Source organism: Pholis gunnellus (assembly GCF_910591455.1).
Source record: "Pholis gunnellus genome assembly, chromosome: 6".
In the NCBI taxonomy this organism is placed as follows: Eukaryota; Metazoa; Chordata; class Actinopteri; order Perciformes; family Pholidae; genus Pholis; species Pholis gunnellus.
Window position 1 is genome coordinate 23912364 of NC_136532.1, and position 17407 is coordinate 23929770.

General features: G+C 40.8%; 3 protein-coding genes across 7 annotated transcripts in view; 2 read left to right on the plus strand and 1 right to left on the minus strand.

The window, feature by feature from the left end:
• Nucleotides 1-2920: 2920 nt before the first annotated feature.
• Nucleotides 2921-4348, plus strand: LOC306697399 (zinc-binding protein A33-like; the record flags this gene model as incomplete). The annotated part of the gene is made up of 1 exon (XM_079161277.1): nucleotides 2921-4348. One exon carries the CDS (start codon nucleotides 2921-2923, stop codon nucleotides 4346-4348), a length of 1428 nt encoding a protein of 475 aa, XP_079017403.1.
• Nucleotides 4349-7411: 3063 nt separating this feature from the next.
• Nucleotides 7412-9626, plus strand: LOC306697398 (zinc-binding protein A33-like). The gene has a single exon (XM_079161276.1). It carries the CDS (start codon nucleotides 7544-7546, stop codon nucleotides 8969-8971), a length of 1428 nt encoding a protein of 475 aa, XP_079017402.1. The 5' UTR covers nucleotides 7412-7543; the 3' UTR covers nucleotides 8972-9626.
• A 136-nt stretch (nucleotides 9627-9762) lies between these two features.
• The window catches only part of LOC306697581 (calcium/calmodulin-dependent protein kinase type II subunit beta-like), a 61798-nt gene continuing 54153 nt past the window's right edge, over nucleotides 9763-17407 (minus strand). For all 5 annotated transcript variants that reach the window (XM_079161579.1, XM_079161581.1, XM_079161578.1 and 2 more), the window contains 5 exons: nucleotides 16994-17164; nucleotides 16234-16309; nucleotides 16043-16137; nucleotides 15394-15627; nucleotides 9763-14377 (listed from right to left, as the gene is read on the minus strand). In XM_079161579.1, coding sequence (XP_079017705.1) covers nucleotides 15395-15627; nucleotides 16043-16137; nucleotides 16234-16309; nucleotides 16994-17164 — 575 coding nt within the window. In that variant the 3' untranslated portion in view covers nucleotides 9763-14377; nucleotide 15394. The remainder of the gene's footprint in view (nucleotides 14378-15393; nucleotides 15628-16042; nucleotides 16138-16233; nucleotides 16310-16993; nucleotides 17165-17407) is intronic.

The following is a 17407-nucleotide window of genomic DNA, read 5'->3' on the forward strand; positions in this document are numbered from 1 at the left end:
AAACAGTATGTAAGGGTTAAACAATTACTTCATTGTGTTTTATAGTAAACTGGTTACTTTCATGAATAAATGGTTTGGTTCCTTCAGTTGTTTTATTTGCAAACAAAAGAGTTTAGCGTAGATGATGCAGAATAATGTTATATCAATTTGATATCCTTTTGAACAAATTATTTCAGATTCAACATATCCAAATAAACATTCGATGCTGTTGATGTTCGGGTATAATTGTGTTCTGTTTAGTTCCACAAGGTGAAAACAAAGAACACATTTTGGTTCCAGGCTGGTGAGAATTGTGTTAACTTTAGTTCCACTTTCTGACAATTTTTTTATATACTTATTATTGTTTCCTGCAGTTTCACAAAAATCTTACCTTTGTTCAGGATTTGGTAGAAAATGTATATCTTTCTAATCCTTCAGAAGATTTCTATCTGTTCCTCTTGATAAGATGCTTCATTTAGCGATTATTTTATCTCAGAAAGCAGACACACAAATAGAATCATTCATCACTTGCCTGTTTTTTGTGTAACTGTAATACCTTGAATAAAATTCAGATGTTGTGTATACATGTTGCTACTAAATAAAATACTTTATTCTCATTTCCATGATTCTTCTCTCATTCTTTCATTTTCTGTTGGTGTTGGTAAAAAACTCCACTCACCTGTTTAGTGAAATGTAGAAGTGCATACAAGAGGTGAGGGACACTGTGTGCACCAACACTGCTGTGCTGCAGTTAGATATTCCTGATGAAGAAATGAATATCAGTCTTTTCCAACAACACTGTCCAGGACTTTATTCCAGTTTCAGAAGAACACGTGTAATGATATCTGGAAATACACAATAAAAATGATAATAAATATTTGTAATGAGGAATATCAAAACTGTAATGTTTTGGTCTTTTGACATCAACGCACTGTAGACATGGTAGAGGTGCAGTGGTGAAGGAAGTATTCAGATTCTTTACAGGAGTAAAAGTACTAACACGAACTGTGAAAATACTCCAGTAAAAGTTTTGCTTTCAAAACTGTACTCAAGTAAAAGTATCTGCTAAATGTACATGAACAAAAGTATTCATTATGCAGTAAAATGTTTCCTGTCAGTGCTTTACTGTTAAACATGATGTTTGGATTAATATTACTGCTGCATTAATGTGTTGCATGTAGATGTGTATGGTTGTGTTGATTGGTAGTTTAGTTTGCAGCATAGCATCATATTTTATAAGATCATCATATGTTTGTAGAATCTCTGTCCTGTGAGAACGACGTATCTCTAAAAAGTCAACTTTTCATCAGCTCAGAATAACAGCCCTGTTTTCAGCTTTGTGACCATGTTTTTTTCCAGCTGATCCAAAAGTATTTTTAAATAGTTTATTTAGCTTAACAGGGAGGAGAGTTTACTCAACACATGAAGGAACACTTCATCCTTCAGTTCATCACAAATATTGAAAATCAACACATCTGGAGATACGTGGTGTTCACTGGACAGGAAGGAGACGAAGACTGTAATCTGTAAAGTAACTAAAACTGTCAGATAAATGTAGTGGAGTAAAAAGTTAAATATTTGTCTCTGAGATGTAGTTGAGCACAAATATGAAGTTGCATGAAATCAGAATAAAGTACAAGTACTTTGAATATGTACTTAAGTAGAGTACTTGAGTAAATGCACTTTGTTAAATTCCACCAATGAAGTGGTGAATAAATGTACCATCAGCTGGCTTCTGCTTCCCTCTATCGGCTAAACATGGTGCACGATAAATATGTGAAAATGGTGCAACAATCACAATCTGGTGCAAAAGGGCAACCTTGAACAAATTATAACATAAATATGACAAATAAATGCTAAATGTTTACAACACACATTGGTCCAGTATTTAAGAGTATAGTAGCATTTAAGCGTTTAAGCTTGCTTGGGACCATGGATCTGTTGGATAGCTTTTCCCCACACACCAAGCTTAACGGAGTCGGCGCAGTCAGATCCCCGGTGAAAGTAAAACCAAACGACAGATCATCTTCGCTGTATTGCCTCGAGCTCACCGTTTTTTCTGTCTTTTGACCACCACTCATACGAGGCTTTTCATCAAGGTTAGAATTTTGTCCAGGGCCCAGTTCAGAGTCTGTATTTTTCCTTTTCAAATATTGAAAATCACTGACCTACTGAATGCACTTCTCAGGGACAACATGCTCACATGTGCTCAATGTCATCAACATTATTGAATGTGCAGCATGTGTACAGGATGTGATGGCACGGACACATTTTACTTCCTGTAAACGTCACAAGATGGAGACAAAGTCCATTTTATTCTTTGCTGCACAGGTTGATCAATGGCAGCACCTCTTAGCAGTTTCTGACAGATTCTACTTTTCACACACATCCTTCACAGAAACCCCATTGTGTTTGTCTGATGTACTGTTTGTCCAGAGTAGCTCACAAATCCATCACTGCTGTGGCTCTTGATGTTGTTGCTTCATCAGCCACCAATTTAGTCAAATCAACTCAGAGACATTATTCAGATTGAATTATATCTCAGACATGAGTCTTTTCAGCTCTTAATAGGCCAACGTTTGTTTTGTGCTGCTGTACCGTCATCTTCAAACAGATCATACATACAGATCAACCCTGAAGCTAAATGTGGTGGGGAATGCTCCTGAGATAATGAAGAATAGGGTGTAGGGTTTTGAAAGCAGCCCTCAGACTGGCTCCTCCCCTAACCAATTCCTAATCAGTGCCAGCATATAGAAGCCACCTGTTGGCATGGCCTCAACCTTTTTTGGGATTTTGACATTGTTGAACAGACCTGAAACGCCATTACAGGGTGTGAGATCTCTGCTGGAAAACACATGTTTGGAGTAGTTGAACCAGTGAAGAGACGGAACAGTAACTTGGTGAGTCTTGTTATTGAAAGATAATTAAGATACCAAGACAAATGGCTGAGAAAATTGCTCTTCTTGAAAGTTTCCTGAACTGCCATGTTTGTTCAGAGACTTTCAGAGAACCTGTGTCTCTGAGCTGCAACCACAGCTTCTGTTCAAGCTGCCTGCAACAATTCTGGAAACGAGCTGAAAGCAAAAACTGTCCCATTTGTAAAACAAAGTCCTCAGCTGATGAACCAGCAGTGAACTTACTACTGAAGGAACTGGCTGACTCCTTTGCTGAGAGACAGAATAATGGTTCATCTGAGACGGAACAAGAAAAGGAGAAAGAGGAGGTTGTGTGTGAAAAACATCCAAAAGTTCCTTATTGGTTCTGTGAGGACGAGCAGAAAGCTATGTGTCCTGTCTGTGAGTTTTCTCTCCATCAGAGTCACAAGGTGGTTCCTATAGAACAAGCAGTCAGTGACCTGAAGGACCAGCTGAGATCTGACTTAGAGTCTCTGCAGGACAAGAGGGACAAACACAAACAAGTGGAGGAAATATACAATGAAATGATTGAACATTCCAAGAATCAGCTGTTGTCCACAGAGAGGCAGATCAGAGCAGAGTTCAACAAGCTCCACCAGTTCTTGAAAGAGGAAGAGGAGTCCAGACTGGCAGCTCTGAGGGAGGAAGAGGAGCAGAAGGGGAAGACTATCAGCAGAGAGATGAAGATGATTCAGGACCAGATCTCCTCTCTGTCAGACAGCATCTCTGCTGTTGAAGAAGACCTGCAGAAACACAACGTGTCATTCCTCAGCAGTTATAAACCCACTCAGACCAGAGCCAGAGTCCAGAGCTCACTGTCAGATCCACAGCTGGTCTCAGGAGCGCTGATAGATGTGGCCAAACACCTGGGCAACCTGTCCTTCAGAGTCTGGGAGAAGATGAAGGACAAGGTCCACTTCAGTCCTGTCATTCTGGACCCAAACACTGCACACCGCTGTCTCTATCTGTCTGATGATCTGACCACTGTGAGAAATGGAGACGCAATCCAGCAGCTTCCTGACAATCCAGAGAGAAACACTTACTATGCAGATGTTCTGGGTTCTGATGGCTTCAGCTCAGGGAAACACAGCTGGGAGGTCAAGGTGGGAGACCATCCTAACTGGACTGTAGGTTTGGTTAAAGAGTCAGTTGACAGGAAGGGAGAGTTACTTGCTTCGCCAAATTATGGAGTCTGGTGTTTACTTCATGACAGTGGATATTACACTGATGGATCTAGTCAGACTGTCAGAGTGAAGAAGAGTCTCCAGAGGATCAGAGTCCAGCTGGACTATGACATGGGGGACGTGTCCTTCTACGATCCTGAAGACATGACTCACATCTACACTCACAGAGACACTTTCACTGAGAAACTCTTCCCATTGTTCAATATTGGAAACACTGTTGATGCTAAAACTGCTGATATCAAAATCTGTCAAACTGATATTTCTCTGTGATGTTCAGGGAGGGTGGTGAGGTCTCAGTGATTTTTCAGGATTTTTACAATGGTGGTATTTCTTTTATTTTAAGAATGAGCAACAAGTTTAAGTTTCATTTTTTCAAATTTTATTTGAAACAGTCTTCAATGTTATCATCTTCCCTTGTTTGTTTTTTACATTTTAGAATTATTTTTCATCATGAAATCGTTGTTACATTAAATAACCTTCTCAAAATACATTAATGTGAATTAATGTGATTAAAGTGAATGTTGATGTAATAATTAACTAGTTATTACTATATGTGACTGTTGACATCATTTATATTGTATCAGTTTTATCTATATGATGAAACGTAGTCTCCTTCCTCATTTTTGTTTATTTAAATGTCAAATTTTGCAGAAATTGTTTATACTTCTTCAATGTTGAGTCCAAATTAGAAAAGCACAAAATTGTAATAAAATATGACATTGACTTTCGGATTGTGTGTATTAGTGCCGCTACTAAAAGCTGTTTCTATTATCAATTAATCTGTTGATGTTTTTAGTCATTAAAAATCAGAAGATTGTGAAAAATGCCAAATAAAAACAGCAAATCCTGAAATTTGAGCAGATGTGTAGATTGTTTTCTAGATTAATGTTTGGTCATATTGGCAACAATATGGGTTATCAAATTGCATGTTAAAACCCTCACCGATCCAGTCCTGGACCCCCTGCAGTTCGCCTACAGAGCCAACAGGTCTGTAGACGACGCAGTCAACTTGGCCCTTCATTTCATCCTCCAGCATCTGGACTCCCCAGGAACCTACGCCAGGATCCTGTTTGTGGACTTCAGCTCTGCCTTTAACACCGCCATCCCGTCTTTGCTGTATGACTAGCTCTCCCAGCTGTACGTGCGACTCCACCTGCAAGTGGATCACAGACTTCCTGTCTGACAGGAAGCAGCACGTGAAGCTTGGAAAACACGTCTCAGCCTCCCGGACCATCAGCACCGGTTCCCCCCCAAGGCTGCGTTCTTTCCGCTCTGCTCTTCTCCCTGTACACCAACAGCTGCACCTCCAGTCACCAGTCCGTCAAGCTCCTGAAGTTCGCGGATGACACCACCCTCATTGGACTCATCTCTGGTGGGGATGAGTCCGCCTACAGGTGGGAGACTGACCATCTGGTGACCTGGTGCGGTCTGAACAACTAAGAGCTCAACGTTCTAAAGACAGTGGAGATGGTTGTGGATTTCCGGAAGAATGCAGCCCCACCAGCCCCTATCACCCTGTGATGTGCAGCCACTGCCAAGGACAAGGGCAGGCTGCAGTGCATCATTCGCTCTACCGAGAGGGTGATTGGCTGCAATCTGCCGTCCCTCCAAGACTTGTTCGCTTCAAGGACCCTGAAGCGAGCAAGAAAGATTGTAGCCGACCCCTCTCACTCTGGACACAAACTGTTCGTGCCCCTTCCATCTGGCAGGAGGCTGCGGTCCATCAGGACCAAGACCTCACGCCACACAAACAGCTTCTTCCCTTCCGCAGTCAGGCTCATTAACAGAGCCCGGGTCCCCCACTGACTGTCATTCCCAGGACAATTTCCTATCGGTCACTCCCTTCTATTACACAACACTTTTACACTACACTTACATCTCACTTGTTTATAGTCCTGTTATCTGTTAGTTTGTGCACTTTATTTTATATTTCACTTTATTTTATATTTTACTTTATTTTATATCTTTCTGTAAATTTTAATATGTTTCTTGTTAATAATATGTATGATTGTTATGCATCTCCCGTCATGTCAAATTCCTTGTATGTTCAACATCCCATGGCAATAAACGGTTCTGATTCTGATGTTTTCTACCTGGTCATCAAATATTGTGATCAAAAACATGAATGAGTGACTTCTATCAATACAAAAATGTGCTGCAGTTTGGTGTGTTTGCAAACACACAAACTGATTCACTTTTCTATTTCAATGATCATTTTATTGATAACACCGTAACACATTTTCTTGAAGTCATAGAAACACGTGTAGCACGTAAGAGAACAGAGCAATAATCTGAAGAATCAGAGAACTAGAGGATTGATATTATCATACAGAACAAACCCAAAGAGCCAACTGCAGAGAAATGATTGAAAAAGGTCGGAAACAGAGGGAACGGGAGAAAAACCAAGAGAAGACAACTCAGTGTTGTCAGTGCAACGTAGTCACTGTCTGGAGAAAGAAGATGGCGGAGGTTCAGAGTGAACACAGTGGCTCCAGTTGATCTCAGTATTGCTTCATCTGACTAAACAGCTGAGGGGAAGGCAGCAGAGCTCTGTGACCTCGAGACACCAGAGAAGGACTGTTGTTGTAGTTTATATGTAAGGCTGCACAATGAATCATCTTCTGTCATGTCAGCTTTGATCATTCATACACAATCAGGATTTATCAGAGTTTAGTGAAGAATGTAAAACGTGTCTGGAAACAGTTTGTGATATAAGATGAATGAAGGAGAATAATTTTGTTCCCCAAAAATCACTGAGGACAACAACCGTGTATCAACGTCATGAAGTCAAACTGTAATCAGGACGGTCGTTCTGGTCATAACTGTGCAGCCCTCATCAATAATTACACCGGAAGCTTTCTCTTCTTCTACACTGATGAACTGCGGTTGTCTCTGACTGCATCGTCTGTCAGATTTGACACTAAAGTCAACTTGTTGTGCAGCGGCATCAGCAGCATCAATGTGCGGTCCGTCTGTGTGTTTGTGCTTTACTTTGTGTGACTGCGCCCCCTGCTGGAGCTCCTTCTCTCTTTGAGCTGCCTCTAATCGGTCAGTTGGACTCGAGTGCTGTTCCTCAAAGTGACATGCAGGCTAAGTGAAGCACCAGTTTCCGTAACCGGAAATGTTGCAATGTCAATGCATTTTACTTTGATGATTTTGTTTTTTTTCCACTTTAAAATAAATATTTTTTCACAAGTAACAATTCTCAGGCACTTCTTGTGGAAAGTTGCTGTAAAGTCTGATAATCAACAAAACATCACCATCTGCTGGTAATGAAATGAAATGTCAGGATAGAAAGTGAAACTTAAAGCTGGTTTCCACGTTGCTGAACGGAGCTGAGAGACGCCATTACAGGGAGAAGTATCTCTACTATAAACATTAAATCAGAAGGATTGTAATCTGTAATTTAAAGAGACACGGATCTGGTGAGTCTTGCTGTTTATATATCTTCGCATATCAGAGCAAATGGCTGAGAAAACTGCTCTTTTTGAAAGTCTCCTGAACTGCCATGTTTGTTCAGAGACGTTCAGAGATCCTGTGTCTCTGAGCTGCAACCACAGCTTCTGTTCAAGCTGCCTGCAACAATTCTGGAAACAAGCTAAAACTAAAAACTGTCCCATTTGTAAAACAAAGTCCTCAACGGATGAACCAGCAGTGAATTTTGCACTGAAGGGACTGGCTGACTCGTTTGCTGAGAGACAGAATAATGATTCACCTGAGACGGAACAACAAAAGGAGAAAGAGGAGGTCGTGTGTGAAAAACATCCAGAAGTTCCTTATTGGTTCTGTGAGGACGAGCAGAAAGCTGTGTGTCCTGTCTGTGAGTTTTCTCTCCACCAGAGTCACAAGGTGGTTCCTATAGAACAAGCAGTCAGTGACCTGAAGGACCAGCTGAGATCTGACTTAAAGTCTCTGCAGGACAAGAGGGACAAACACAAACAAGTGGAGGAAACATACAATGAGATGATTGAACTCTCCAAGAAGCAGCTGTTGTCCACAGAGAGGCAGATCAGAGCAGATTTCAAGAAGCTCCACCAGTTCCTGAAAGAGGAAGAGGAGTCCAGACTGGCAGCTCTGAGGGAGGAAGAGGAGCAGAAGGGGAAGACTATCAGCAGAGAGATGAAGATGATTCAGGAGCAGATCTCCTCTCTGTCAGACAGCATCTCTGCTGTTGAAGAAGACCTGCAGAAACACAACGTGTCATTCCTCAGCAGTTATAAACCCACTCAGACCAGAGCCAGAGTCCAGAGCTCACTGTCAGATCCACAGCTGGTCTCAGGAGCGCTGATAGATGTGGCCAAACACCTGGGCAACCTGTCCTCCAGAGTCTGGGAGAAGATGAAGGACAAGGTCCACTTCAGTCCTGTCATTCTGGACCCAAACACCGCGAGCCCGTGGCTCTATCTGTCTGATGATCTGACCAGTGTGAGGTATGGAGACACAAACCAGAAGCTTCCTGACAATCCAAAAAGATTCACTAAGTATACCACTGTTCTGGGCTCTGAGGGCTTCAGCTCAGGGAAACACAGCTGGGAGGTGGAGGTGGGAGACCATCCTGCCTGGAATGTAGGTTTGACTAAAGAGTCAGTTGACAGGAAGGGAGAGGCAGATGCTTCACCAGAATCTGGAGTCTGGTGTTTAATTCATCGTAGTGGAAAATACACTGATGGATCTGGTCAGACTGTCAGAGTGAAGAAGAGTCTCCAGAGGATCAGAGTCCAGCTGGACTATGACATGGGGGACGTGTCCTTCTACGACCCTGAAGACATGACTCACATCTACACTCACAGAGACACTTTCACTGAGAAACTCTTCCCATGGTTCAATATTGGAAACACTGGTGATGCTAAAACTACTGATATCAAAATCTATCAAACTAATGTTTCTCTGTGATGTTCAGGGAGGGTGGTGAGGTCTCAGTGATTTATCAGGATTTTTATAATGGAGGTGTTATTTTGTCAACTGACAATTCCAGTAGTTCTTCAATTTGATAGCACATGAAGAAAATGTAGAGTTAATTAAAGTTGAGTAAATTTGAGTAAATGACGTGTTTGTGATGTTAATATGCTGAAAGAACTCAGTAGATTTCATGGGATCGTTTTATTTTCATGTTTATTTACAGATTTATTTTTAAGAATGAGCAACAAGTTTAAGTTTCCTTTATTTTAAATTCAATTTCAAATAGTCTTTCATTGTATTATCTTACCTTGTTTATTTTTTACATTTTAGAATAATTCATCTTTTAATTGTCAAATTTCTTTTTCAGTAAATATCTTTCTTTCTATATTAAATCTTTAGTTTTGTAAATAATTCATATTAATAAAATATAATTTTAATGTGCAGAATGGACCAAACGAATGTTGATGCAATAATTAACCTTTATTATTATTATTTCCCATTTGAGAAGAATTGCGGAAAAATGCCAAATAAAAAAAAACAAATCTTCAAATTCGAGCAGATGTGTGTGTGTATATTGTTTACCTTATAAATAATTTTAACATCTAATCATTGTTTATATTAGTAACTATGGATTATTAAATTGTATGTTTTCTACCTGGTCAGCAAATATTGTGATCAAAAACATGAATGAGTGACTTTTATCAATAAAAATACAAAGCTGTGCTGCAGTTTGATATGTTTGCAAACAGAAACTGATTCACTTTTCTATTTCAATGATAATTTTATTGATAACACCATAACACATTTTCTTGAAGTCATAGAAACACGTGTAGCACGTAAGAGAACAGAGCAATAATCTGAAGAATCAGAGAACTAGAGGATTAATATTATCATACAGAACAAACCCAAAGAGACAAAGGGAAACTAGAAAGAGCCAACTGCAGAGAAATGATTGAATAAGGTTGGAAACGGAGGGAAAGAGAGAAAGACCAGGAGAAGACAACTCAGTGTTGTCAGTGCAGTAGTTACTGTCTGGAGAAAGAAGATGGCGGAGGTTCAGAGTGAACACAGTGGCTCTAGTTGATCTCAGTAATGCTTCATCTGACTAAACAGCTGAGGGGAAGGCAGCAGAGCTCTCAGTAACCTCGAGACAGCAGAGAAGGACTGTTATTGTAGTTTATATGTAAGGCTGCTTAATGAATCATCTTCTGTCATGTCAGCTTTGATCATTCATACACAATCAGGATTTATCAGAGGTGTTGGCACATTTTGTTTAGTGAAGAATGTAAAACGTGTCTGGAAACAGTTTGTGATTTAAGATGAATGAAGGAGAATGATTTTGTTCCCCAAAAATCACTGAGGACAACAACCGTGTATCAACGTCATGAAGTCAAACTGTAATCAGGACGATCGTTCTGGTCATAGCTGTGCAGCCCTCATCAATAATTACACCGGAAGCTTTCTCTTCTTCTACTGATGAACTGCTGTTGTCTTTGACTGCATCGTCTGTCAGATTTGACACTAAAGTCAACTTGTTGTGCAGCGGCATCAGCAGCATCAATGTGCCGTCCGTCTGTGTGTGTTTGTGCTTTACTTTGTGTGACTGCGCCCCCTGCTGGAGCTCCTTCTCTCTTTGAGCTGCCTCTAATCGGTCAGTTGGACTCGAGTGCTGTTCCTCAAAGTGACGTGCAGGCTAAGTGAAGCACCAGTCACTCTTGGTGCTGATGGTCAACGAGCGCTCCTCACGTTCTCTCAGCTACGTAAGGCAGATGTTCTGCACTGACAACACGGAGCCCCATAGAAAAGCATGAGGTCATCTTCATCATCACTGTCAACATCCTCATCGCGCCACAGTCACTAACATCATCCTGATCATCTTCTTTGTATCATCTTGAGACTAAAATGATTTAAATGCACTTAAAAAGCTGAGAGAATAGACAGAGAAAGGTCGAGTATAACAGCATTCAGTAGAAAATGAGAAACCAAATAAAAAGGAAAACACCAAAAAACAAGTGTCCAGTTGACTGTCATGCAAAGTAAATGCCAGCTACGCTGCTAGTTGCAGGTGTGTAATACTGTGTCCTCCCTCATTTGAAACATGTGAATCCTATTATATTTCAAGGCTTGGAACACAGCAAGAAGAACAGAAGAACACCACCTTTTGACTGTACATGCTGCTATCGCTTCTTTTTTTTTGGAGGAGGAGGAGGGGGGGGGGGGGGCATGTTTGACCAGCACGATCCCACATGAACACCTTCAGGTAGCCTTTGACCTTTTAGTGTTAGAAGACAGTCAACTAGGCGTTAACACTGTTACTGGATGAGACACGAGTACAATACAATGTCTCAGTGGTTCATTTGTAAAAAAGCTTCATCACCATTAAAAAAAAAAGAAAAAAGCTTTTGGAGCATCAGTTCACTCAAAATACAATCCTTAATTATATGAGATTAAAAGTGATAGATGTCCCACTCTGGCAAAGTGGTAATGACCTAAGTGGAAGAGAGCGATCTACACCATGAAAATGCAAGAAAATGATGTCAAAAACAACCCCAATCTAAAGTTGCAGAAGAAAAACCGCACAAAAAAATAAAACATTAATTCCCACCATGTTGGTCGTTTCAGAGAAACACATGCAGGATGCAAATTGGGTGTACTATCCCTTTAAAAAACGTACATGGAGTACACTCCCTTTCAACAACAGACAGTACTTGCACAAGTGCACGAGTTGTGTAATAGGAAAACAAAAACAAAGAGAAAAGCACAATAAAATTATCCACTAAAATAAATAAATAAATATTCAAAATAAATAGAAACCTGAGGACTATTCATCAAACCGACTGCCCGGTCTCTTTAATATCTTGGTCTGACCAATAGGGGCGAGACAAATGTGAAGGCAGCCAATGGTGGACGAGCAAAGTACAGAGGAGCTGATCGCAAGTCAAACCCCCAAAAAAAACAACTTTCAGTGCTGCAAAGTCCATCGGATTAATCTTGCCACCCCTGGCATAAGCACTTAATATCATAAGAAGCTGATAATACATGAAAAATATAACACGAGAAAAGAAAAAACAGATCAAATCATAATATTTAAAAAAAAAAAAGCCCTGGACTGAAGGCAGGGGACTGATGTGTCCTCCGAAATAAAGCCTTCTCCTTACATCTTTTACACAGCTCCAATATTTCCCCTCCAGACTGAGCAATGGATGTACTCTACATGCCTGCAGACACACAGACACACACACTAACACACACCCTGTGGCAAAGGATCGCCCTGAAATGAGGAACCAGACCCCAGAAGCCCGACACAAACCTCACTATCTGCGCACGTTTATGAAGGAACGGCGGACAACTCCTCACACTTGTAGAGGCTTTAAGCAGACACGCCCCTAATTCTTTATTACTGATATGGGTAATGAATATGAATCCCAGAGCACCTTTTTAAAACACCACTAGCTGCAGAACAAAATCAAAACCATCATTGTGTGAGAAAAGGCTGCTGCTGTGAGCAAAACATAGCGCTCAGTTTGTTGTCATGTAAAAATATTGTAAACTTTCGATGTTTTTTCAACCTTCCTTCTGTTTTGAGTCCTAATGGAATGATGCAACATCTAAACAAAATGTTGATGCATTTTTTTAATTTGAAAAAGTGTATTTTTGGTAAATTCATAATCAGCTGTGATTTGTTAAAAATAGTTTGTTTTGGAGTAGATTCATATTATTGCAATGTTTTAGTGTCCAGCTAAACCTGTTGATGTTTCTCTGGTCAAAGTTCATAGTTTAGTCCAGGACTAATGATAAACCTGAGTTTACTTTAAAACCGTACTTGTTTCCGTGCAGCCTTTCGTGCCTCTCCACTTCATTTCAGAGATATGATTCTGCCTTTAAGAGGTCCTTCTTCTGTATAGCCCTGCATGTTTGAAAAATGTTCTTAATGTCTGCTTCTATGTGCTCAATTAAAGCTAAATCACCCTCAAAATACCTCAGTAAAGTATCAAATGATACCTTTTCTCTGATATTGGCTGTGATCTTTCCTCTTTGAAATGGATGTTTTAGTGGTTAGGACATGGAACATGTCTTTACATAACAACACACCAACCTGTTTTGGGATAATGTGTAAAAAGGGGATGTGTTATTATAACATTTAGTTTGTTGTTGAAACAAAACAAGTCAGTATGTCGTCTACAGCATTAAATATCTTGTCATATTTAAAAAAAGAAATGGTCTCATTGTGATGAGAATCATGGAAACAAGGCATGAAACATTGTCGCTAACGTCCTCGTCATTTTCAGCGCAGGGCCTTCTACCATTACAGCGTCGACCACTAAGATGTAAAAGTACATTTACGATAAAACCCCTATTGCATGCTGTTTGCTTTGTAAGTTTGAAATGTTCACGTTTTGAGGCAGGAAGACACTGAGCTCAGCTAACCCCTTTTACTTTGCAGCAAGCGGAAAAAGCACAGCAGCTTCCTGAAACTGTACCGAGTCATAGCGTTTGAACTAGTGTGTGTCTGGCTTCCATCACCACAGTCTCACACACACACACACACACACAAAGACTTACGCTCTACATTCACACGTGACACCATCAGACACACCCCTTCCAAAAAACTAAAGAAGAAAAGGAAAAGAAGACCCCAAAACAAACTAAAACACGTTGACCATGAGTTTGGGCGCAGTATTATAGCTCACATACAAGAAGCAAATTACAAAAACTGCCAATATCATATCCACTTAATAGCCACAATAAAAAAACAGCCACTGTTAATATGGGAAAAAAACATGCTTCCTTAAAAAGATAAAGAGAAAAACAAAACAAAAAGATTTCATTCAACTCTAGAAACCACTGGCATCAAGAAGTTTGAATTATACAAATTACATATACAATTGCAAATGTGTAATAATAATAATAATAATAATAATAATAATAGAGTAATGATAATAGATTTTACTTAAAACTTTACATACTGTATTTCCAGTGCAGTGTTTATGTCACACAAGTGTAGATTCACAGGAGGACAAGAGGGTTGGTGTCACACAAATTGTGGGGAAGGGAGGAAGAGAGCACAGGAAGAAGGAATCACACCGAGTGCTGAAAACAACCCCAACCCGCTCGCCAATCACCTGGTGTGCCGGAGGGAAGAAGAGGAAGGACGTCGAGACATTTGTTTGAGAGTTGTCAGAAGATGTTGTGGGGCAGGTGACAGACAGTGGTAAAAGAAGAGATACATGCTGAGGGTTGAGCCGAGCGTCCAGTGTGGGAGGGTCTGTTGTTGAAGGGCCTGTCCCCAAACCAACCCTGGAGTTGTTCTTTCATCCTTTCATCCCTTCCTCCTCCTCCTCTTCCTCCTCTCTCTCTCCAGCAGAGCACTCCTGACAGACAAAGTTATAGCACTCAACCCTGAGAAGAAAAACAAAACAGTGTCAAATAAATTAAATATAGACCCCTATTTCTGTTAGTGCACATGATGACGTATTTTTGTGGGCAGAGCGACGGTGGAGGCAGAATAATACTCTGAACACGTTCGTGAACGCTGGCTAGCAAGTTTTGTTGGCTTGGTTTTTCAGAACGGCTGAAGAAAATACGAGTCTCTCACTCTCTGAGTCAATACTCACTTTCACTGAACAGAGCCTGAACGCATCACAATGCAACCGAACGTAACCTTCGTTCTCCTCGTGTCGATTTCAACACGTTTAGTTTTTTATTTTTGTAAAAATAAAAACACAATCGCAAGACATAGAAATATTTCGCTACAAAAATAAAGCTTAGATATCGCAGAAATGTTTTTATATTTGGCTACGGTGTCATAATAAAGTTAATAGAGAACATTTTAAAAGTTTGATAGGAATCACGCTAGACCTGCTACCTCTACCTACTGTGTGTCAGGCAGACAGCATCCGCTTATTGTTACCATCAAAAATCAAACAAATGTAGTTGACAAAAACTCCACACAGTATATGAGGACCGAATGCAAAAAGTAACTTGAATGATTAATTGGGTAAGAATACCTCACAGGTAAAGCAGAGTTGCTATGCTTTCTTCAGACTATTAGCAGGATGGTGGAAAAACACAGCATCTGAATTAACACACACAGTAACCCCCCCCCCCCTAAAAAAAGCAAAGCAGCCAATGTGCTCAATACTATATTTAGAATTAGAGTAACATCTGCAACCAACTTTTCTACCTCTCAATCTATTGACCTGGCCTTCTACTCCTCTATTTCCACTCTGGTTTGTTATCTTTAACCGTCAGTGGAGTGACATCCCTCGCTCTATTAATCTCATTCACCAGCCACATCTCCTTTACGGAGAAGCAGTTTGAAAAAAAAAAAAGCGAAAAAGTACAAAAATGACTCCGAAAAGGAAAACATTCTGCTGTCAGTCTTTTCCCAGCTGCCCCGGTGTTGTCGTCCATACCTCACTGGAGTGGCGCAGCTGGTGCGCCTGAGCAGTGGAAGTGGATGTTCTGCCACTTGCTGTCTCTGCGATGCCAGACGCGCGTTTCCTCCGACTGGCTGGACCGCGGCCGACCCTGGTTGTCAACAAACTGAGTCAGGCGGATGTAGGCGATGCAGGCCGCGTCCTCGCCGATCAGGTGGACGTGAGGGTTCAGGATGGTGGTGTGGATGGGCTTGCTGTTCTTTGCCAAAACTAAAAAAAAAGATGACAAGGATAATGTCAGGAGAAAGAACGAGCAGGATGACACAAACTATGCAACTATCACAATCTCCGTGGATGTGGGAGCTGCTGTGGAATAAATCTTCAGCTATTGTTGGCGAGTCTATGTTTTTCATCATCAAGCTTTAGTTTAGAATTCTCTACTTTAATGTTTTCATTCCTGCGAAAGCATTTTCTGATGTGGTCTATTTCTGACACCTGAACAAAAAAAAAAGAAGATGTACAGTGGCTAACAGAGAAGTTTGACCACATTTCTCTTTTTGAGCCTCATTTTGTGATTCAGACATATCAGATGTGTATGTTTACACAAAAATTAAAGAGAAACAAGACAAAACAACACAAAACTAAATCAAAAAACATAATCTACAAGAAAATCCATCACTCTTACGGTTCTCGAAGTAGAATCTGTGGAAATCCATCCCCTCTACCAGGTTGCCCAGCGCCTCCGGCTCAAACGAAGTCAGTCCAGGGTCGCAGATCTTACTGAAGAGGAAACAGAAAAGACATATTAATGAAGACACACGTTAGCTTTAAAACTACGCATTTCAACCCAAATCGCACACAAAAACGCAGACTCACGCGTATGCCTCAAAGTCTCCATTGTTGATTGCCTCTATCAGCTGCTCGGTGATCTTGATAATTTCTTGTTTGCGCACTGCAGTGGACAAAAGGCACAGAAGCTAATCAGAAGTAATCGCAACAGTTGGATAGATGGAGAGCGGTTAGGTTTATAAATCATTTTAATTGAATGCAACACAAGACAGTTAGAACCCAAAATACATTCATACTCACTGAGAATGCTGTTATTTGTGAAAAACGGAACTTCTCTTGTTTACATAACGAGCGGGGAAAATATGCTTTGTAGTGAAATAGCTTTAATTGTGGATTCTGTATGACAAATCTGTAAAGATGCAAGTTAATTATTCACTCTTGAATTAAGTTTGTGAATACATTTCTTAATCATGTCAAACAAAAGCAAAAAAAAATCTACACACGGACCCGTGTTCATCTCAATATATCACCGCAAACAATCACATCGGTGTATTTAAAGACATCACAGCGAGTCAAAAGCAACCGAACGATGCATCAATCCGCGTGCAGTCAGCAGTGCTCTCCATGACAGACTGAAGAGGTTAATGAAGCTCAGAAGCAAAAAGCACACACATCCATATTGCTCAATTTCCAACTTAGCTGACTGCAACGTGATGTACTTTACTCTACGTACTTTCCAAAAGCAGAACACGCTGGCTGTTAAACACGCTCGCTTAAACGCCGTCTCATTAGGAACCGTGATCGGCTAAGACGCGTAGGGTAACGGTGGGTCATGCTCGGTACTCACTCTGGGAGGAAGACAGGGAAGGGCTGAAGGGGGAGTGAGGGAGAGGTGGGGATGTGGTGTGTGCAGGTGGATGGGTGGGCCTGGCGCTAGGTACCGGTGCAGCGTCACCCTCGGGTGCGGGGGCCGCCGGCGCCTTGCGGACGCTGCTTACCAGGTCTGTGAGCCGAGACACTGCGTGCCGTCCAGGCAAGATGGACGGATGCGTGGGTGGTGGTGGTGGTGGAATGAAAAAGAACAGGTAGAGAATAAAGGAATGAAGAAATAAGGAAATCCCTTTAGGAATTTGTGTATTTGTGGTCACAATAACAATAAATAGCAAAGCATAGCAACAGAGGAGGAACAGAGAAAAAGGAGATGTTTTGGATTTATTTTCATGGCCACTTTTCTTTTCTTCTCCAGCGTCCGTCTACAGTA